This window comes from Diadema setosum, chromosome 20, assembly GCF_964275005.1.
Source record: "Diadema setosum chromosome 20, eeDiaSeto1, whole genome shotgun sequence".
NCBI lineage: Eukaryota > Metazoa > Echinodermata > Echinoidea > Diadematoida > Diadematidae > Diadema > Diadema setosum.
Genome location: NC_092704.1, coordinates 17193647 through 17216220, shown reverse-complemented (window position 1 = coordinate 17216220; position 22574 = coordinate 17193647). Strand labels below are relative to the sequence as shown.

Below are 22574 nucleotides of genomic sequence, written 5' to 3'. Positions count from 1 at the left end.
GTGTTTGGACTACCTGGTGTGCAGTTTTTGTTGTGTATGTACATTTGGAGCGGGAGAAACAGAAGTTGATGATTTGATTACACTTCAAAATGGATGTTAATTTGATACCTTTTGGAGGAAAGTAGCCAGGGCAGGTAGTAGTCTGGTCCTAGCCTCCTCTAGTTGCACAATGGTTCGTGGTGTGCGGATGAAAATCTTTGTCTTGCCATATCTGACGTCGTGCCCCAGAGAGAGTTCCTCAATCAGAGTTTGGACTCCTTGCTTGTCATTCCCACCACGGAAATTGGGCCAGGTGTAGCCAGAAAGCATCTTGTATCTGCACAATCATGTTATCACAGTTTTAAACTGAAAATTGAAATGGACTGTGTAGTGTATATGCTTATTTATCAGGTTCATGCAAAGAATGGAAAGAGATTGGTAATTTTTACTCTATTGTAGGAAGTTGTAAGTTTGATACTGACAACTGAAACTAAGTTTGGTGAATTTGACATTAAATTTGACTTTTTGTCTTACTCAAGGATCTGATCTGCTAACTTATCTGTAAATTATCTCTATTTCCTTCAAACCAACCTACTTCATGATGCATTCACTAGATCTGAAATATGATGGGCACCATTTTGGGTGACCAAGGAGAAGGTTCTCATGATGACACAAAAGATAGTCCTGGTTAATATGATAATTGTCTTTTCATGGTTCAGGCAAGAAATAATCACATTTTATGAAGGACCACAATAACACATACTACACTGTGAGATGACCTAGTAAATTGGTTAAGGTTATGCAGACATCCAGGAACATGAAGCAGTGTTTTATGCCCATTATTGTCAACCTTGGCCTTCACTATGGAACATATTAGATATCTGTAACAAAAGTCTTTGAGGCCATGAACATTAAAAAGACATATAAAATGGCCCACAGACTATATACTGTATTCCCACTTGCAAAACTCATTATAAAAGCAGCATACTCTTTGTATCAAAGACAACTTTTAAAATGCTAACTTGAGATAAGATGTATTATGTGAATTTTCTGCTACAAATCTGAGTCACAGAACAGAAAAAAAAAAATATATATATATATACATGCCTCAGCAAGAATCGTTTGTAGAGCTGTCTAGAAGCAAACCCTGCTCTTCTCACTCTCACATTTTCTAGTAGTCCCAGGTATCTGACTTGGTGCAGGCACCTGGTGTCATCAAAGAGCACTGGAGATTTCTCTTCATTTGGTTTGATGCACCGGACATAAAAAGGTTCCTAGAAGAGAACAATTTACTGTTACACTCCTGTGTAAGGCACACCTTGACTGTGTGGACATTGGGCCAGAAAAAAACTAGAAATGTCGCTATGGCGACTGATGCCTCCGCCATAATGCATGATTCTCCCAATAGGTGTATAGTACAATGTCTTCACAATGTATGGCAAAATATTGAAATGACAGGTTTGTCAGAAATATCTTGAATGTTCACTTTCCTCGAACTGGGTTTGTTATAATTGTCTAAGAGTGCAGGTACACATATTTGGGGAATTGAGGATTTTTACTTGACTTCTGACCGTCCCTTTTATAAGTTTATGCATTGAGTAATTATCAAGGTATGAAGAAAGAGTGTAAGTACAGTACAAAATATTTTTTTTTTTTTTGCATTTAAACCTGGCCTTTGACCCTTAACCTTTGACCTTCTGGCTGGAAATTTCCCAGAGAATCTCCATTAGGTAATACATGTATATATTAAGTTTTAAAACTAATAATGCAAGCATTGCATAATATACTAGTATATGAGGGAAATAGTAAAATTTTGAGGAGTTGACCTTGACCTTTGACCCCCTGACTATTGACCCATGACCCCTAAGTTCCCTAGATAATCCCTGCCAGTCAGTACATGCGTATGTACCAAGGTCCATGAAAATACATTGAACCATTTGCAAGAAAAGTGAAATTGTAACATTTTCACCTAACCTTTGACCTTTTGACCTTTGACCTTATGACATGAAACTCTCTCTGGAGAATCTTTACACAGTAGTACATGTCTACATTAAGTTTCAAGAAAATACCTTCGGGCATTGCATAGATATGGGGGAAATAGCAACATTTTTAGCATTTGACCTTGACCTTTTGACCTTTGACCTCTTGCCAATGTCACTTAAATCTACTCAACTAATTGCCCCATCATACATCATCCTTGGACCAAGTTTGGTGAAAGCTGCTTCATCCAGTCTTGAGTTATCGCGCAAACAAATACAATTTCATGATTTGACCTTGACCTTTGACCTTTGGCCGATTTCACCCAAAATCTAATCAAGTAATCGCCCCATCATACTTTATACTTGGACCAAGTTTGGTAAAATTCCAGTCAATATTACTTAAGTTATCGCGTAAACGAATGCGGACGGACGTCCGTACGTCTGACGTACGGACGGACGGACGGACGGACAACCCCAAAACATAATGCCTCCGGCACCACTTTGTGGCGGAGGCATAAAAATGGACATAGTTTCTTGCATTCATGAGTAAGGTGCACGCCCAATTTTCAATATTTTCAGGACAAATAAGATGCGCCATACACACAAGTGTTTACAGTATTTGATAGTAGATGCAATAGATTTGAAGTTACAATACCTTCAAATCATACAAGAAAGGAGTACTACCAATTTTAGGTATAACACGCTGGTTTGCCTGCATTTGTAACCTAAAAGGGGTCCATAGATCTTCCTTCACTATTTCACTCCTGTACAACCAAACTTATCACAACAAAGGCAAGATGATAACATGAAACAGCAATGTGAAGGAAGATAAGAAATACCTACAAACACATAACAGTGAACTTACAGAAAATCATTCAAATGAAAAAAAAAAATACAGGACACAGAATATGAAAGAGTCTGACTTGTAACTTAGCTCAAATGTATGAACAAAAGAATCCTGAGTTTTTTTTTTTAATTACTGCTGAATTACAGAGAGAACATTTGAACAGTTAAACAAAGTGAAATGATCAGGTATAATCAAAATGCAAGAGATTTGTTTGTGGTTGTGTGGAATATAAGTGGTCTTATGAAAGATGTAAGAAAGACTAATGTAACTTGTCCTTGAAATCAGCTAGGTTTTTTCTATTTTTTGCTTTTTATATTTTGCTTGTTATTTTATTTTGACATGTCCATGTGAGGTAATTGCCTAAAAGTTTCATCAATGAACTATCACATCACAGTGTGCTTTTGATCAAGTTTGATTAAATCTATGGCATATGCTCCTTCAAAATATAATACTGGTACTCAAATTTCAAGCTTGACTTGATACATGTACATCCAGAAATCTACTGAACTAATGTTATGCCATGTATTTCTTTGTTTCTACAATTTGTGTTTAATTCATAAGTGTGATTAGTGTACAATATATAACTTCAGGTCTCACTTTTGAGGCAAGATTCTTGACCAGCTCAATCATGGAATTCTTGAAGACTGTTCCAGCAGTGGGTGGTCGTTTGGTTACCTGGATGGAAATTAAGTTTCACTGACATGTTGTAGGCATCTGCTTCCACCATCAGTAAATACAGTATCTCTTTAAAGTGGCACTGACTCGATAACAAACTGCAAAATATACTAGCGACCATGCATCACAAAACTTGCAGTCACACAGGTAGATTTTTTAGTAGGCCATGAAGAATATGTACATATGATGGGTAAAAAAGGTCAATATCTGAACTTTGGTAATTTTTAAAAGAGCTATCCTTCTTCCACCTAACTAAGTAAGTTTAGAATTACGAAATCAAGAGTAAGTAATATTTATTACAGTTCTGGTTAAAGCTGACATTTCACTTCTCTATTGAAACCATTTTCATTCATTCATTCATTCATTCATGATTGTAAAAGTGGAAGTACTGTCCAAATATGGCTATGTGCAAAACATACACACAAATCTGGCAGTGAGAGTTCAAACCAATTTGCAAGTAGGTGAATGAAACACCTGGGCCATATTACATTCTTGATGTGTCATGTAGCTACCATAAGATCAAAGATAGTTGTCTATCACATTACTGCGACCCTGTGTCTACTTACAGCTGTCACTTTCTGTTGCCCTTCAGGCCACATGTGAGAGATGCTAGGGTTTTGGCTGGAGTAGAGGAGTCGCTTGAAGTCCTGGAAGAGAGTGTCCTTGTTCTTATCCATAAATCCATCCACTTCATACCTACATGTACACATACATACATGTAAAACACATCAGAAGATCACTTTGATTGCCTTCAATACATGGACGAATATGGTCCATTAGGTATGCAAAAGAATATTGAACAAATCAAGATCCTATGACCATGGGGATGCTACCTACCAAGTTTGGTGAAAATTTGTCAATGGTGTTTTAAAGGCCCTGTCACAACTTTCTGGGCAAGCCTTGCATGCAACTTGTGAAGAACAATTTTTGCTACTGGAAGGTCCCCGCAGATGACTCGCACATGACAGTACCTGGCACGTATCTCACCTATAGTTGCCCGGAGTTGCACACGCAAATCCGATTTAACCGCAGCCAAATTTAGGAGCTGTCACACCTTTCCGGCCAAGCTACGCGGGCTTGTTGCGTGTAGTGATTTTCCAGCATGCAGGCAAAATTTTGCAGGCAGACAAGGATTTGGGCGAGTTTTGCATGCATCTTACCTGCTGGACCCGTGCTTCTTATGTTCTACTTACGTGTATTCCGTGTGATCTGCGTATCAGGCGCATGGGTGGCAAGTGAGGGCTGACAACTTGGTGAAGGAGTCCCTCTGAAGGAATTTGATATGGCAGAAGTCCCAAGGAATGTCATATCTTGGCCGCAGCCTACTCTCAACTAATCAGCAGAAAGGCAGTAACTAACTCTCAGCATGCACGCAGTTTCCTCATATAGCTTGCTCCACGCCCGCAGAACTGACCAGCTACACGGATACTGACAATATTGACACCACTCATTGCCAGTAAAACGCCCGTATTATGCTCGTAGAATGCCACGATGACACATGCTTCCGGCGCATAAACGTAAATCCATGGCAACTTACGTACTCCAAGCGGGTCAACTGCCTGTGACTTGCGGCAGCTACAGGCCTCCTACTGGTGTTCTGCTGGCAATTCCCGTGACTCACCGGGAAAAAGTTTTGGTCATGCTCTAAACTTGACTGCAGGTGAATCGGACTTGGGTGTGTCCTTCAGGGCAACTCTGGGCAAGATACGTGCTAGGTACTGTCAGGTGCGGGCCAACGGCAGGGAGGTCCGGGTAGCAAAAATTTCCCCCTGCAAGTCAACCCGCAAGGTTTCCCCAGACATACTGTGACAAGGCCTTGAGCATGCTCAAAACTTGTTCCGGGTGAGTCGTTGAGGGTTGCCCGCAGAGGTACACGCAGAACACCAGTAGAAGGCCATTAGCGGCAGTACCTCGCAGGCAACTCCCATGCAGGTACATGTACTTCGTAGTCCCTGTATGCCGCTCATAACTGAAAACAGAACTGAAAACAAATTCTCCCGCGTGCTGGAAAATCCTTACTCACGACAAGCCTGCGTAGCTTGCCCAGAAAGGTGTGACAGGGCCATAAGAAGGAGCTTAAAATGCAATGGTTATCATAATTATCACTGAGAAATACCACTTTGGTGGCATGTTTTCCTCTTTGATATTTTAGACCCTATTTCTTGTATTGCGCCTCTTCAAATCTCAGTTTCTTCTGTTTTGTTCAAATCTTTTTTCCACCATTATATTACTTCCCCTAATAAAACAGATGTTTACATTGCCTTTGTAATACCACACTCTCCTTCTCTTGTTAATATAATATATACATACTATATAGGTGTGACGGAGGAATGACTGCTGGCAGGCATTGCAGTATTATCACTTTGCCTTTAATTCTCCTAATCTCTGTCCCAGGGAATATGGGGTACTTCTCATGTGCAAGATGTAGGGAAGTGTTGAGGACAAATTGTTTGGCTGTTCACTGAATAACAGTGATGGCACCTTATCACAATTATGTAACTGTTCAGCCATAAATAATTCTGCTGCGAACAGTTTAATTACTCTTGTGACAAAAAAAAAAGTTGCACTCGCATGACAGAAGTCCTGCAAGTGGTTGTGGATGAGCTGTGTGTTCCTGGTGTGCCATAGAAAACAAGGGGAAATGCCAAGTGTATGAAAGCATAACTGTAAAACCAGAAAATGTTCGCATGCATGAAACTTTGAAAATTTTATGAGTCAAGACTTGTGAAAATAAAATGCTCATGAAAGTTTTTGTCTGCACAATTACATTGAATGCCAATGGCAATAGTTCAGTTTCACGCTGCAAACAAGGCAAGTTTCATTCTGTGAATGTTTCTGTTTTTTCAAGTTGTAGCTCTAACAAAATCTCTGGTACAATTGTAGAGTACAATTGTACCAGTCAGATGTGTTTTTTTATGATACCAGGGCCCCGTTTTATCAAAAGATAAAATCGATTTTAAATTTCCTTACCACACAGTCTGCCATAGACTTACAGTTGAAATCAACTTTATAATCGATTTTAACTCTTCATAAAACAGGGCCCAGATCCTAAAGAAAAGGCCAGTGGTGTTTGGGTAATAGCTTGCAGTGCTGGCAGTTACAAAGTTTTAAATTAATACACAGAAAGTCATAATTTCTTCTTATTATTACGTCATAAGTTATTTGTGTGTAGATGTTTCATTAGCATGTGTCTACATAATGGCTGTTTTTGTGTTAGCCTAGCAGCGATCAGACCCATTTCACACTGACTGTACATTGTATAGTAAATGCATTTGGAGGGGTGTTTGAGTGGTACGTATGTGATTTGCTACTTTGTATATTTCTATATTTGCAAGTCTTTCACTCACATTTTGCACATTTGGTCAAATATACCACACTGCCTATCATGCTATTACAACAGAAAAGATATAAAACAGTTCTAAATGTAGACTATGCAAGCATATGCTCCGGTACTACAAGCACAGTTCAGTGACACACTGGAGCTCTGCATGATTGCTCATTTATTTCTGATGTACAAAGCTACTGGTGTGTTTGCAATCAATGAGTTAAGTACTGTACCATGTGGATTAATTCTTGATGTATTTTGGGGTAAATTCCTCCTTTAATGGAGTTGATCATATTGAACAAAGACATGGATCAAATATCTAACTTTTAGAAGAGATAGAGAATTCTTCATGATTATTCATAGTCTGCACCATCAACTACATAGAGGACTACCACTGAGAAGAGGAAATATCTGCTAGACAGGGTCAATTATAGATTTCTGTCAGATGACTTTGTCTCTTTGTGAATGCAAAAGCAGGGACTCATAATTGATGAGTCACATTTCTTCTGAGATGCGACTTACATGACATCACCGGCATAGTGCTTTATCATGAAGTGTTTGCCATGCTCCAAGCTCTTCTCAGCAGGCTTCAGGGCCCGACTGGTGTAGTGAGGATGAGAGGCAAGCTTCTTATTCATTGCATCTAGAAAGATCTAGTTAGTTTTTAAAGAGAAAAACACCATGAAAATTTTCATATATAAATGCATAAAGCCATTTTAAGGTTAAAAAGTTAAAGTAGTATCTGTACAATTGAACATGTAGTTGAGAACATCAGTGAAAGTGTACTAATACCCTGGAAATGGAGTTTGTTTACAGGTAGAATACACAAAACAGATACAATTCACCTGTGATAGCCCCTGAAAGTATACATATTTTGATAAATCAGATCATATCACTTTAATAATTTGGCACTTGTGCTTGGTACAGTTAAGTTCTGCTCAATAAGTGCTGGTACTGATGTGCGCGTATTCTAACTATTCGTGAGCGTCTTTACAAATAATATTGAGATTCCATGTCGATCAGTAAGCTGATCGTGCGCACACATTGCATGTCACTATCATTCAGGGCATATTTGGTAAACAAATGAAAGAATTGGGTGATCAACGAGTCCATTTCAAATCATATTTGTTTATGTACATTCTTTAAAATTTACATTTAAACTCAAATTATAAATCCAAATTGGAATGAGAAAAAAAATTCTAATACTTTGCAGAGGGCATGTCTCAAGTATATTCTACAAATATAGCAAACATAATACTCCGAGTATTGGTATCCTTTAAATATGATTTGAATTGATTTGATTTCTGCATTTTTCACAAAACAGATATTATATAGCACACAATTTTTTTCCAAAAATAATCATACTATACACTGAACAAAATCAAATATATGTATGAACATGTACAGTGTATATAAACCAATCATATAGTATTGTGTGAATTGTAGTAACACAAGATCTATTGGAAAATTGTTGACAAATAAATCAAATCATTACAAACAAAGTGCAAGAGACCGCCATTTTAAGTGGAAGCTTGAGTATAATGACAGCATCTTATAAATGATATATGCTTAGTTATTACTAGGATCTACACCTGTCTCCCTCTGATTTTCAAGGAACAAACCATAATCTATGAGCTTCAACACACATATCCAAACACATACAAACCCATCAGTATGATTAATCTGCAGTAACACTAACCTCCTGCTACTGGTTTCATGCTAAACAGATCAAAAATTACATTGCAGATATAGTATTGTAGATTTGGTTTTCAGAGAACCATAAACCTGAGAGCATCAAAAGTCAGTTATTTTGAAACAGTGCAATTCACTCATACATGGGCCAGTGATTGTTTGTATTTCAAGATGTGCTTGGTGCAAATTTGAATGAGAGTGGGTGATGGAAGAAAGACTAGGATAAAATGCCCCATCGGTCCCTACTGTAAGTCACCTTGTCCGTGATCTTGCCCACGTTTAGGCAGGCCTCATCCAAGATGGCAATGACACCTTTGTGCTGCTCCTCGACAAGGTCACAGATGATGCAGTTGTTGAAGTACTCAATATTGGTCCACTCTATGCCTTCCCGCTCATATTCCTCCTGCTCCTGTTTCAGCACCAGCTCAATGAACAGCTGCTGCAGCTTTTCATTGCAGTAGTTGATGCAGAACTGTTCAAAACTGGAAATGGTATTAACTGGTGTTGATATTATTTATTTTTATAGAAATTAATGCAGAGCTATGGAAAGGAAAAAAACTTCTACATGAATAAGTGTGAATGCATCAATTATTCTTGAATCAACGTGCAAATGAATAGAAGTAGATGGTAAAGTAGATGAATAAATAAATCAGACACACAGAGAGTGGAAGGATTAGAGGATGAATTAAGTATATAAAATATTGTTTATGTGTAGTGCAACAATAATTTCCAAATACTACAAAATCTAAATTCAATCAATTATTGAAACCATTCTGAGTACAGTAGGCCTATTCACCACATAAAAGGCCACCTGATAATCAGGAACATGGGTGAAATGATGTACGCCTTCCAGAAACACTTCCAGTGAACACTATTTTAACTCTTTACGCGCCATGGTGAAAACCCCGTGTGCCACATTATTCTGAGAGACCAACGTAGTCATGGTTGACATGACATTCTGGTTTTCCAATCTATGTACAGGGTAACTTCTATAGATTTCTGTTAAGCTGGACATATAGTATTAAAGCAAAATTGTACAGAAACTCCCAAGCTTTGCTTTGATGTAAATTGTATGACAAATCTAAAATTGTTTTTCTTTCAAATGACCAGTAGCTACAGCTGTATATTACTGTTAAATGCAAGACTTTTGCTCACAAAACAGTGACGGAAGCTTAATGTACACACAAATCCAGTCGGGAACACAGGTTGATAGTCACATAAAATGCAAGCTATATGTGAGATTAACAGATGCGTGAAAATGCTTTCATTGTACTGTGTTTTACAAAAAGTCCCTACTGTGGGAGGGGTATCCCCCCTCCACATCTTATTCGGAAGTCAAGATCTTGTAGTAAAAGTTTATTCCACTGTAAACTCAAGTTGTCTTTTCGCAGGTGATAATTCCCAACAAGTGATCTTAATCTATTGTCAGCCTGGTACATAAAGCACCTACAGATGACACAGATCTCACATCTATATTGCTACAAATGCACTACTGGATTACTTTGCAGATGGTGCATAGTTGTGAGTGCATTAGAATGATGTATGATTATGCTAGTATCAGTATCTTTAATGAAGGTGTAAACTACACTTAATGTATCTCTCTGAGTACATTTTGCTTCAGTGTAAATAACACCCTTTTGTGCTCTGAATGACCTAAAGATCTGAAACTGTGCATTACATGATTAGTCTCTGCAAACAATTTAGCTCAACAGAGTTATTAGCTTGTGTGAAGGAAAAAGTATAGTCCACACTGCTCCATTACTCACACATGATGGTATTATGCACACCTTTATTCAAAAAACTGACCTTTGATGTGAATGACCACTGCAACAAATGTATAAGTTGCATGAAATCAGAGCAGTCACCTGAATGAAGTCATATGCAACTCCAAGTGACTACTTTCTTAATTCTGTCTAATATTCTGTCATACAGTATCCTTGTGTCAAGCAAAATCGATTTCTTTGAAATACTAAGGAAGCAATAACAGGAAAATCTTTGAATTTGCTATGAAATCTGACTTTCATCACGTCTATCCAAAGAAGATGGGCTAGTGAATCATACTGTCTTGTTTTCAAAAGCTTTCTTCCAATGTTTTTAGACTGGATGACTGCACAGGCACAAAAAAAAAAAGAGAAAAAAAAAAGAAAAGTAAATTGCTTGCTCTATCAGCATGTGGAGGATAAAAAAATTAAACCCCTTGCATTTGTCCTCCAACACATTCTTCTAGTGAATTGCTTTACGACAATGAAAATTGGCATGGTAAAGGTTTCCTTACCTATTGTCATCAAAGATTTCAAAGCCATATATGTCAAGCACACCAATGACTGTTTCCTTCCCATGTTCCATTACGGTTCCCTTGACCTCGATGGCACTGTTGATCTTGCCAACAATCCAAGTGAAGAGTCGCTCATATATGGCCTGGGTTTACAGAGGAGCATAAGATGGTGTTTGCAGGGGTAAGATGGATTTGCACCCAGTCTCATATTTACCTTTGCCATTAGGGTAAAACCTACTTTCGGCAGAGCTTATGTTTCCGGTTCTGTATGTTTGTCAGTGTTTTTGTCTGTCCGTCGGTCTTTTTGTCTGACTGTCTGTCCGTTTGTATACATATAACCTGAGAATGAACAAATTGTCACCAAACCTGCAGGATGTGTTTACAATGAGGTAAGAAAGAAACAATTACATTTGGGGGTCATGAGGTCAAAGGTCATAGAGATCAGTAGGCCCAAGGACATAAAATAAGCTTTAATCTCCAAATAACTCAAGAATGGAAAATCAGATTTTCACCAAACTTGCAGGGTGTGTGTATAATGAAGTAACAAAGAGACACTTTAATCTGGAGGTCATGAGGCCAAAGGTCATAAGGGTCATAAAATACATTAGATAAGATTCATCTCTCAATAACTTGAGAATGGATGATTTAATTTTCACCAAACTTGCATGGTGTGTTTATAATGAAGTAAAAAAAAAAAAAAAAAAAACAGTTTAATTTAGGGGTCATAAAGGCAAAGGTCAAAGGTCAAGGGATCATAAAAGACATAAGATAAGCCTAAGCTTCCAATAACTCTATTCACGGATGATTGGATTTTCACCAAACTTGTGGAATGTGTTCATAATAAACTAAGAGAGAAACAATGAAACAGGGGGTCATGAGGTCAAATGTAATGGGATCATAAAGGACATATCGGTAAAATAACTTTACACAGCAACAGATGATCAGATTTTCATCACATGTATTGTGTAGATGTCCCTATAATCTACTGTATGAGCTGAAATTTTCGCGGTGGTTTTATTTTCGCGAATTTCGCGAATCGCCTTTGAATCGCGAAAATACTAACACGCGCAAATAAGTAAGTTCAGTTAGACCCTCGCAACCGCGAAATTAACAACACGCGAAAAAGTCCTCAAAGGACCAATTCGCGAAAATATCTGTACGCGAAAATTTCAGCTCGTACAGTAAGTACTGTAAAGTTGGTGGTGTTCCCTGTATTTCATATTACAGAAGGCTACATTACTCTAAGTGCCTTTGTAAATTTCACAATCATAATAGACACATGGGCTGATGATAACAGACAATGGCTGAATATTTTGATCATGAAAGGGATTATGTTAAGTGCTTTATTTGTCAATACATACAGTGAGTGCATGTCATTGTACAACTCACTCAAGTGAGAGGAAAAAATACCATGTGGTTCAGATAGCGACGTTTGCATCATATAGAGTTTGTGACGGAAATGTGAGGACAGTTTATGAATCTGTCATATTTTCCTGACAATATAAGCACAATTACAGGTACAGGGTAAAAGAGATTTCACATCAAAATGAGGGCAATCATTAGGTGCACTGTATGTAATACCCTCAACCTTATTAGTAGGTGTGGGACTACATAGTTCAAGAGCTTCAGCCTTTGGGACTAGTATGTGTAGTAGTAGAGCAGGCCGGTAATTAAGTGTTAATCTTATACATGTACTAACTTTTCTAGATCTACCCAGGGAGTTGTTAGAGAAGGAAAACTGATGAGAATTTCTCTTTTCGAAATGTACCAAGCTCTATGGCATGGAAAAGTTATGTGCTTCATCACAGGTGTTGATAAATTGTTATGACAAATGACAGCCCTTCTCTTCAAGTATGCATCCTTCCTCAATGACAACAACCCTAGTGAGAGGCAGTTCACTGTCCCCTTTAGTATTTTGGTAGCAATTACCTAGTGTGCACAGAACAGGACACATTAACAAAATCCAGTAAAGAATTGTACTTCTCTAAAGTCATATGATACTAAACATACAGAAACATGCACTAGTTAATTACCATACATAATCCAAAAGATTTAACATTCAAGTGCCAAACCTGCTGGCCAAAACTATGCACAAATGTGTGCAAGATGGTTAAATGTCAACTTTTTATAAGCTTCTGATATTCCCTTTTTTCAGTCCTGAGTTATTAGTAACAAGAAAATATGAAGAAAAATTGGAAGGATTTGTTCTGTACCATATTAACACCAAGTTCATAAAGGATTTTTCTCTAAAATACAGCTTTAAAATTGTTAACAACAAGAAACTGTTTTTTTGGTCTCCAAATCCCTTATCTATGGAAGACACCATAAGAACACCTTCTCTAACAATTTCCTTCATCATACAAACCCCACCATACCAACCCCACCGTAACACCACCACCACTATACCATAACAACTTCTTCTCTAACACCTCCCTGCTCCAGGCAGGGAGGTGTTAGAAAAGGAGCAGAATCTCTTCACAATTTGTGCAAATTTATGCATAGGTTCTGTAGCATGACAATTGAATGCTTCGCATTCTACTGGCTTTGATGTTTCACGCTCCACGACTTCTCTTCCAGAGAGTTTGGACATGAAGACCAAAGAAGATGTTCTTGATTTTAACGATTTTAAGCTGTATTACAGATGAAATGTTGAGATCCTGTATGGAACGTGGTGGTAATCTTTGTGCAGAACAACTACTTTAATAATAAAGTTTTTCTTGAACTCTCTTGGTTATTAAGACCCCCCGGACTGATAAAGGAGCATTATACCCCTTTCAGTAACCCTCTTGGCTCGGACCAGGAGTGGACCAGGAGCGGACCAAGTCAAAAATTTTGAGTTTATGAATGGGTGGGGGGCCAAATTGGCCCGCGCCAGGTGCGGACTATTTTGGCGCTGCTGCAGCTAGCACCAGGCACACACCAGGCACGGGCCTGGCGCTGATCAAAGAGTTTATGAACAATAGCAGCGCCAGGCGCGGGCCAAAATTCCTTTCACGGTCAAAGGTCACAGCTTCCGCTGCTCAGCTCATAAGCGAGCAGTACGCACATCAAATATCGCATGAAAATGCATTTCCACTCTGTCCATGACGTGTTGAGTTACCATGGCAGTTATCCCTTTTTACATTACCGAGTTTATGAATGGGTCATCGTAAAAGTAGCGCGGCTCTGCTATAGTTACTGAACGCAATTTTTACTGCTTGGTGCGGGCTCATGAAGCTCGGACCAGGAGTGGGCCAAAAATGCATGTCTTGTGAGTTACTGAAAGCGGTATTAGTGTCTCATAAAAAGGTTACAATATATCTAAACCATCTTGCGTACATTTGTGGATAATATTGTTCACCAGGCTTAGAACTTCAATACGTTAAATCTTTTGAATGAGAAGTAATTGGTGTAATGCTCTTTCTTGCGTGTTTAGTAGCATTTTACTGTTAAAGAAGTAAAATTTCTACTACTTTTCTTCACATGTCCTATATCCTTTGCACACTCAACAATTGCTGTTAAAAACATCGAAGGGGGCAGCTAATTGCTGCTGGCTAGGTATGTTGTATTTCAGGAAAGATGCATATTCAAACAGAACTGCTATCTTTTGTCAAAGTAATTTATTAATGCCTGTGATAGAGCACATAACTTCTTGGCGGCATGGAGCATGGGTAAAAGGAGAGATTCTTGTTTCCTCTCCTTCTCGAACACCTCCCTGCTTGGAGGATGGAACATTAAAGCTAGAGAAATGCCGAGCATTCAATAGTCATCCTATTGAACTCAGGCATAAATTTGTACAAATTGAGAAGAGAATCCACTCCTTTTTTTAATACCTCCTTAATCTACCTACATGTAATCAGGCTCTAAAGAGTAAAGACATTTGCAAGCATTCACAATCTCCTCGAAATTTCTTCTTTGGATAGCTTCTGACATTAATCAGAACAATTCTCTGAAAGTTTTAAAACTCGCCTTAGTATCTCCATCCATTTCATGAAATATGAAACAGATTTTCTGTTTTGTTTTCTCAAGACTAAAGGCCTCTGCCAGACACTTTCTGAAGGAAACCATCAATCATATCAGTTCAGCATTACATAACTGTGACCATGTTACAATAGAATAAAGGGTGACACCATGACCTGTCATTTTAAATTCCAGTTAGAGACTCTGGCTCATTTCTAAAGATCCCTTGCAATGTTGTGCAAATGTGTTACTCTGCCTTTAGAATCTACATCAAAGTCATCAAATGCCATAGTCTATTATAGGCCCTTGGTTTGTTAGTAAGGCCTATGGCAAGTGACATACAATTTATTTGCTATGCATCATTTTATTCACTGGATTCATGGAATTTTCCCTGGAAAGAAACATCTTTGTGGACCCTACACAATTTTGTTTCAATGATTTTTGTCATCAATTCAGAAAACACTTTGTAAAATTTGGATGTACAGTGTAGTTGATGTACTTTCCACAAATCATGCAAAATTTATCCAAGTCTACAGTATTAAACAGTGCACAGTGTAATAACGTCACATTATTTATGATTCCCTGACATTCATTAGCAATCAACGAGACTGCCCCAGTTAGACTATTGCAAACAACAGATCTACGTAAATTTCTTATCATTTGAAATATATAAGAGTATTCACATGTAGGTTTGGACCTGCATTTCTTGATCAGTAATATTTGTACATTCATTTGTCAACATAATCAACCCATATGTCCATAAAAGAATCAGATGATAAAAGATAAAATTGCATGGTGATGTGTTATAGCTTTGCTATTTGTTATAGCTTTGGGGCATATCAGACTGGTATGGTTATGCTATCATCTGCAGCTGATATGCATGATATCAGCAAAGTGTGACAAGCTTGCAAGACACCACAGTAATGGCACTGTGTAAAAATCAATCCTTTGATCAGTCTACGTACGAATCAAATATTATATTTAAGAATAGATTAAGTTGCTCTTGATAAATATGATAAAAATTGTTTTCTCTTGAGATCTGGCATCACCTTTGCAAATGCATCCCTGCCGTAGTAAGCTTGAGCCTTGGTGTGACCTTTGTGCACAACCTCACTGGAACCAGCAGCTACAACACGGAAGCAGAGTGCTTTGATAAGGTCATCTTTGGTCACATTGAGAAGTTTTGCCAGGGTGGAAAGCTCTTTCTCATTGACGACCTGGCACTCCTCGTCTTTGTTGGGTTTGCTTTCAAACTGGACCTCACCCTACGTAGAAACATTCAATACAACCCATGTATAAATGAACATCAAGGACAAATAGGCCCATGTAGTGTCATACATGTACCGTATGTATGGCATCTGAAGTGCATCTGGAACTCTGCACAAGCAGCAAACTGTAAACACTTCATGAGTAAAAGAGAGTTGTCTACGGGTACTAATCATGATCATCACAATACTGTTTCTATGAACTTTGCTGCAGCAGGTCATCACTATCATGCACTACAATCTTTATGACTACCAAATACATTAGGATTATGATATAATTACTAACTGCCATCAATGTCACTTTCCAGTATAATCATAAAACATAATCATTAGCAATGACCCTATTCCCATGTCCATTATCATGGCAGCTATCCTGTCATTATGGCATTATTTTTACCATGTCTCCTACAATGATTATGGTAGCAAACTACCATTATCATGATTATAATAACTGCCACAAGCGGAATCCCTACCAACACCATATTAAAACATGTTTGATGTAATTTCATCTCTCTTGCAGTTCATCCAATGAGGTGGATTAAGGAACTGTGATAAACTCAAGAAGGGGAAAAAATCCCGATGAAACCACCACCCCTCGATGGCATGGTAAGCTTTATCCCTTCCATTTCCATGAGAATAGCATCTTGTCTGCATGGTCTACTTGAATACCAATTCTAAAGATCTTCCTAAAATCACAACCAAAGATACCGATCACTGAATGCCCACATCTACTTCCCCCCAGTGTTCCCCTGATCCCAACTAACTCTCCTCATCCACAAGATCAAAAATTCTCATCCTTACCAGATGGATTATGGCTGCAACCATGGTCCACACTGTCTTCTGCTCCTCTGGAGTGAATCTCATATCTCTCATAGCTTCCTGGGCAGCCTTATAGTCTCTTCTATCATGACCAGTTTGGCTGCTCTGAAAGTACAGTACGTACATCAAAAGCTCACAGAATGTATGCAATTCATGTAGACTGCCCATTAGATTACATGAACAGTAACGAAAATAGGACAAACTTTCTAAAATTTTACAGAATATACTAATACAGCACGTACAAATTGTGTCACTTTGTAAATATCATATAAAAAAATCAAACATCACAAAAGTGACACCATATATGTATCTGTTATGATCTATTTTTTGTTAACCCCATTTGACAAGAATTGATGAGGTATATATTGTTATTTCTTTTCAGTACTTACTCCTGTTCCATTGCCCTGGTTGATGTAATAGTACATGCTAGAGTCTCTCTGTAGCTGGAATTCCTTCAGCTGCTGTTCAGGGCTGCCCACAAGGAGCTGGTAAAAGGAGTGGAAATTTCTCTCCCCTTTCTGCTGGTGAATCACCCGAGACTGTAACAGACATATTCAAGATTGACATTTAATCAAGAGGAATGAACGTAAGATGATATAAATCATCATGGCGCACTGCACAAATCTTTTCATCACAGGCATACACAGGCTGTGGTGAACTTGCCACTTTGTGGCTAAGTTTCATCACCATTTTTTTTTCCTTCATCTTCTAGTCACGATTCATTTTCACTTGTCTTCTTCATATAGTGCAATCCTTGGTAATTCTTCCAAAGCCAAAGATCAATGCCTTCACTATGCCACTCATCTTTCTCAATGTTCATATCCATAAGTGGCAACAGTCCACATCACGTCTCTCAGTTTTATTCTTAATTCTTCTGATCAGTACACTTTTTTTTTTTCAAGTCATGCATGACCCTTCCAGTTCTCTTGATAGATCTTTTTCTCTTCAAACAGCATGTCACAAAAGATGTTGGCTAAAAAAAAAAGGGGGGGGGAGGGGAAGTTCGGACTTTGGTAGTTATTGGGGCAAATGTGAAGGTTTGTCCACTGGCAGGTTGAATCTCATCTGAGAACCATTCCTACATACATTGTGAAGACTCCCATTTATCTTTTAGGGATGGTAAATTATGTACACTACGTTTACACCATGTTCCCGGCAGCCACAGCAGCTCTGTTTACCGAAATATACAATCTGTAGTGCGCTGTAAGGAACAGCCCCCCTACCTCTATGCTACGTATGTATCAATGCAGGCATCACACAATGTGACTGTGAATACGGTATGTAGGACTCACCTGAACATCGGGTCATTGGTTTTTGCACAACTTGAATTTTACATTGTTTTCAATTTTTTTTTTCTGACATAAGTTTTGCTGGGCAAATATCTTTGTAAAATTTCATCTGTACATCAATGAGTCCATGATTATTTGATATATCATCTAACTTACAGGACCATCAGAAAAAAAAAGAAAGATATATTACGGACAAATTCTAAAGGTAAATTTTGCTCAGTTTTCTTCGTAAAAATATCGCTAAAATTTAACTTTTTCTGGAGATCAAATTGTTCATTTCTGCAGATGATTATGTTTGTATGTTCATTAGAATCAATATCCAAAGAAAAAAAAAGCAGTTTATACTTTTTTTTTTTCACACTGTAGATTAAAGAAAACATGATGTTTACTTATGCAAATAAGGTGCTGCGGTCAATGGATTTCAGCTCAGTAATTGGTGTGCTCTGCCGTGCCCGACTACCACACACCTCTAGTTTTCGTTATGGCCTATTACGAGCTATATAAGTATAGCCACACCTTCTTTTCAAGCATACGGCACAAAGTGAATGGTTGATACTGTTTGCTGACTATTGCTACGGTTGCCTAGTCACCTGGGACAAACCACGAGGGGTAGACATCATTCACCTATTTTTCTTGTGTGGGTAGGGAGGGGAACCACTTCACCGAGTGCCATGAATGAATGAAGTGGGATCTTTTACATGCATATTAAAGTCAATCGTGGCTATTAAAGTCACTAATGGGACCTCTATTTAATGTCCTATCCAAGTGACACAGTGTTTTGTTTTATTTTTTGTTTTGTTTTTTGTTTGTTTTTTTTTTTTTTGACGGGACAGAATGCTTACACACAATGTTGCTCAATGAGACTCGGGAATTGAATCTGGTATCCTAGGCTCTGGAGGCAGACATGCTACCGACTGAGCCAAATCATGGCCCTATAGCAACACTCTGAGGCTGGGACATGTTTGATCCATATAACATAGAGTCACACTTGGAATAAGGCTAGTAAACTTATCAAAATGGGCCAATTGCTGGCATGTGATGGCCCATTGTCAGGCATTCTTCATGCCTCATTCAGAAGATTACAATGAGGTACAATTTGTTCAATTAATCAATTTCCTTGTGAAGGGAGATTATTGTCATTGGGCAAATAGGGATATTCCATAAATGAGATGATGCCTGAGATGAGCATGTTTAAGATTTTTTTTTCCAATTTTGATACCATGTGCACATAATTATACCACATAATCACTTTCCTTTACAACTAATTAATTACTTGAAAAATCACCAGGAAACTGGATATCAAGGTTGTATTTTCACTCACATGGTATTTCTCTGAATATCTTATGCAAATTGAGGACAGTAAACGAATCAAAATTCTGAATATAATATCCCTTCCATACATAATGTATGGAATACAAATCAAAAGAAGCAGAAGAAGAAACTGCATACATGGTGTATCATGTATTGAATTTAATTGCATGTATTTGAGGTGAACACATTCAGGGGAGGATAATATGCTATATGTACTGTAGCTATTATAGGAACAGTCTTATGTTATCCCAATGTGCATTTAAATTCTAGCTGTGAACATCTGTTCTACTGTTCTATTATATCTGCATACCTATCATCAGTTGCCATTAGAAATGCTTTTATTTAGTATATCAATTTCTGTGCAGCTTTCAACCTTTAGACTCCAAACTGACTATCTCTTTTGCATAAGTATGGTAGACACATAACAATTATCAAACATACATTATATGCCAGGGGAAAAAAACATTAGTGCAGATACAAAGCAATAACACATTTCACATTCTAGAACTACAAATGATTGCAAAAAAGTCCATGAGAAGAAGCTGAGAATTATGCATGGCAGTATTATTATAAATTACGTATATTCAGGAGTCATACATGCTATACCCAGACTTCATGGCTGTTCTTCCCCTCCATTGTCACAATGTTGTCCTTTTCTTATGCTTTCTCAACATGAAATTTTGTAGGATCTGCCTTAAAGGGAAGATAAACCCCAAGAACAATGTGGATTGAGTGAAAGCAGCAACATTAGTAGAACACATCAGTGAAAGTTTGAAGAAAATCGGACAATCGATGCAAAAGTTATGAATTTTTAAAGTTTTGGTGTTGGAACCGCTGGATGAGGAGACTACTAGAGGTTATGACGTATGAGTGGACTAGAATATCAAGAAAATATAAAGAAAATACTACAAAAATCCATTTTTCATGAAAATTACAAATTCCATCAACTTGATATTGACATATGTTAAGGGTAGCAATTATTCCCCCTGCTTTCTGAAAGCGGTTGGTCCACTGCTCTTTCATAATTCTAGAAAAGTGAATTTTTGTTGAATATCCTTTATATTTTCTTTGTATTGTTGTCCACTCATACGTCATATCCTCTAGTAGTCTCCTCATCCAGCGGTTCCAACACCAAAACTTTAAAAATTCATAACTTTTGCATCGATTGTCCGATTTTCCTCAAACTTTCACTGATGTGTTCTACTAATGTTGCTGCTTTCACTCAATCCACATTGCTCTTTGGGTTTACCTTCCCTTTAAAAAGTTAAAGATTTTGGCAATTCTTTCAAAAGTTTTGAAGGCAATTATTAAAATGTGAGAGGTACCTAAGCTTGTATATAGTTTAAAGGCATACTGTAAAATGAGGAATGTTCGCGTGCATTTTAATTTCGCGAATTTCGCGAGCGCCAAGATTCGCGAAATTTAAATGCACGCAAAAGTTCTTGTCTACACTATATGCATTGAATGCCACTGGCAGTTCGCAAAAATTTCATGCTGCAAAAAAGGCCGTCGGCTCCAATTCGCGAAAAATTCATGCCGCGAATATATCATGTTTTACAGTAGTTTGCCATTTCGCACATGAAACAAAAACCCAGCATCAGTGCTTTAAAATAGTTCTAAATTGTGAGTTAGGGATAGAAACAACCACCGTAAAAATTTGAATCCCTATTATTGATGTTAAGTATAGTTAAATATACAAAATGTGAACAATAGTTATAATTCATAGAAATGTTTCAACTCAGGCTAAACCATCTACAGTTACAGTTTATTAAGAAAAATACTGTTATCTCGATTTTAGGCTTTATTGCAAACATTTTATATGGTAGGATGTTTTGTGATACAACAGACCTACAGTGTACACATATGCATCAAATGTAATATCCTGAATTTTTTTTTTAAATCACTGCTTCCAAAGGTAAACTAGACCTTTAACAATAACATTCTCTGCATAAGATTACAAAAGAAGAATGGGAGACATGGAGAACTGTGCATATAAAAATTAATAACATGTTTTATCTACTGTTACTTTTATGTCATTTATTATATCCGCCACGGAAGGAGGAGGTTAAGTGATCATCGGCGTTGGTTTGTCTGTTTGCAAAATAACTGCAAAATTTGTGAACGGATTAAAATGAAACTTGCATAAAAAGTTGATATTGACACAATACCTCATTCAGTTTTGGTAGTGATCTGGGAATTTTTATGGATTATTGAAGGATTTTTCATCATCTGGCATAAAACTGCATGTGCCATCACACAATGCAAAATATCGATCAGACATGCAATATGAATAAACCATGCACCAATGGGCTCACAAACTCGTTTGTTGTACACTACAAGGGCACCCGTATGGGGTCAGCAAAAGTCAAAATCTAGTGAGCTCAGCCTTGATAGCTACCTATGTCTTCATACTAGTTTTATAGCAAAACAAGCACACTACATTTGAAAAGTATATTAGACAAAAATACACACAGTTTTGATACAGAACAAGAATGTATATTGATAGAAGAAACTCTAATTTTTGATCAAAGTAATTTTTCTGGTTAGCACAACACAAACAACATGAGTTTAGGCCACAAATGCAGATACCCTTGTCTACATTTTGCAAACATGGTATCCCAGCATCCTGCAAAGGAGTTACTGGTAATGCTACAGGAATGTTTGTGGAATGGGTTAATCTGGTTTTGCGTTTAAAAAAACCCCATCAAAATATCAATAGTATGGCTATAATGACTATGAAGAGAAAAATTAAGAAATAATTGATGCCATTAGATGTGAGTAGGTTGTAGACCAAGATAAGTTGAAAAAACTTTTAAGTTTGTAATCATGTCCATTCTGTTCTTTAGAGTTATAAGCATCTCTGATACTTGTTAATATTTAAATTAACTATTCCATTCATCCAGATTCCAATTTAAAATATAAATCCAAATGACACTATCACAGAATATGACCATGGTGAAATAACAATTTCATGAGACTGACTTTTTTTCACACCCAGCAAAGGATCAAGGACAAGTGAGTTGATATCAGTGGGTGTGAAGTTCCTTTTCTTTCCATGACCATGAACAGCTGTAGTCATGGATACTGAGGTACTGTTTGTCTAAGAGTGACCACAAAGGCAATATCATGCTCATATCTGTCACTGCATGCTGGGAATTGTGGCATTGTTGCTATAAGAA

General features: G+C 37.6%; 1 protein-coding gene across 1 annotated transcript in view; it reads right to left on the bottom strand.

Moving 5' to 3' along the window:
* The window catches only part of LOC140243920 (unconventional myosin-Id-like), an 87116-nt gene that overhangs the window by 24233 nt on the left and 40309 nt on the right, over positions 1-22574 (bottom strand). The window contains exons 5-14 of the mRNA XM_072323591.1: positions 17185-17334; positions 16778-16900; positions 15761-15976; positions 10773-10915; positions 8754-8979; positions 7328-7458; positions 4047-4176; positions 3403-3480; positions 1087-1253; positions 109-316 (exon numbers count right to left, since the gene is read on the bottom strand). Coding sequence (XP_072179692.1) covers positions 109-316; positions 1087-1253; positions 3403-3480; positions 4047-4176; positions 7328-7458; positions 8754-8979; positions 10773-10915; positions 15761-15976; positions 16778-16900; positions 17185-17334 — 1572 coding nt within the window. The remainder of the gene's footprint in view (positions 1-108; positions 317-1086; positions 1254-3402; positions 3481-4046; positions 4177-7327; positions 7459-8753; positions 8980-10772; positions 10916-15760; positions 15977-16777; positions 16901-17184; positions 17335-22574) is intronic.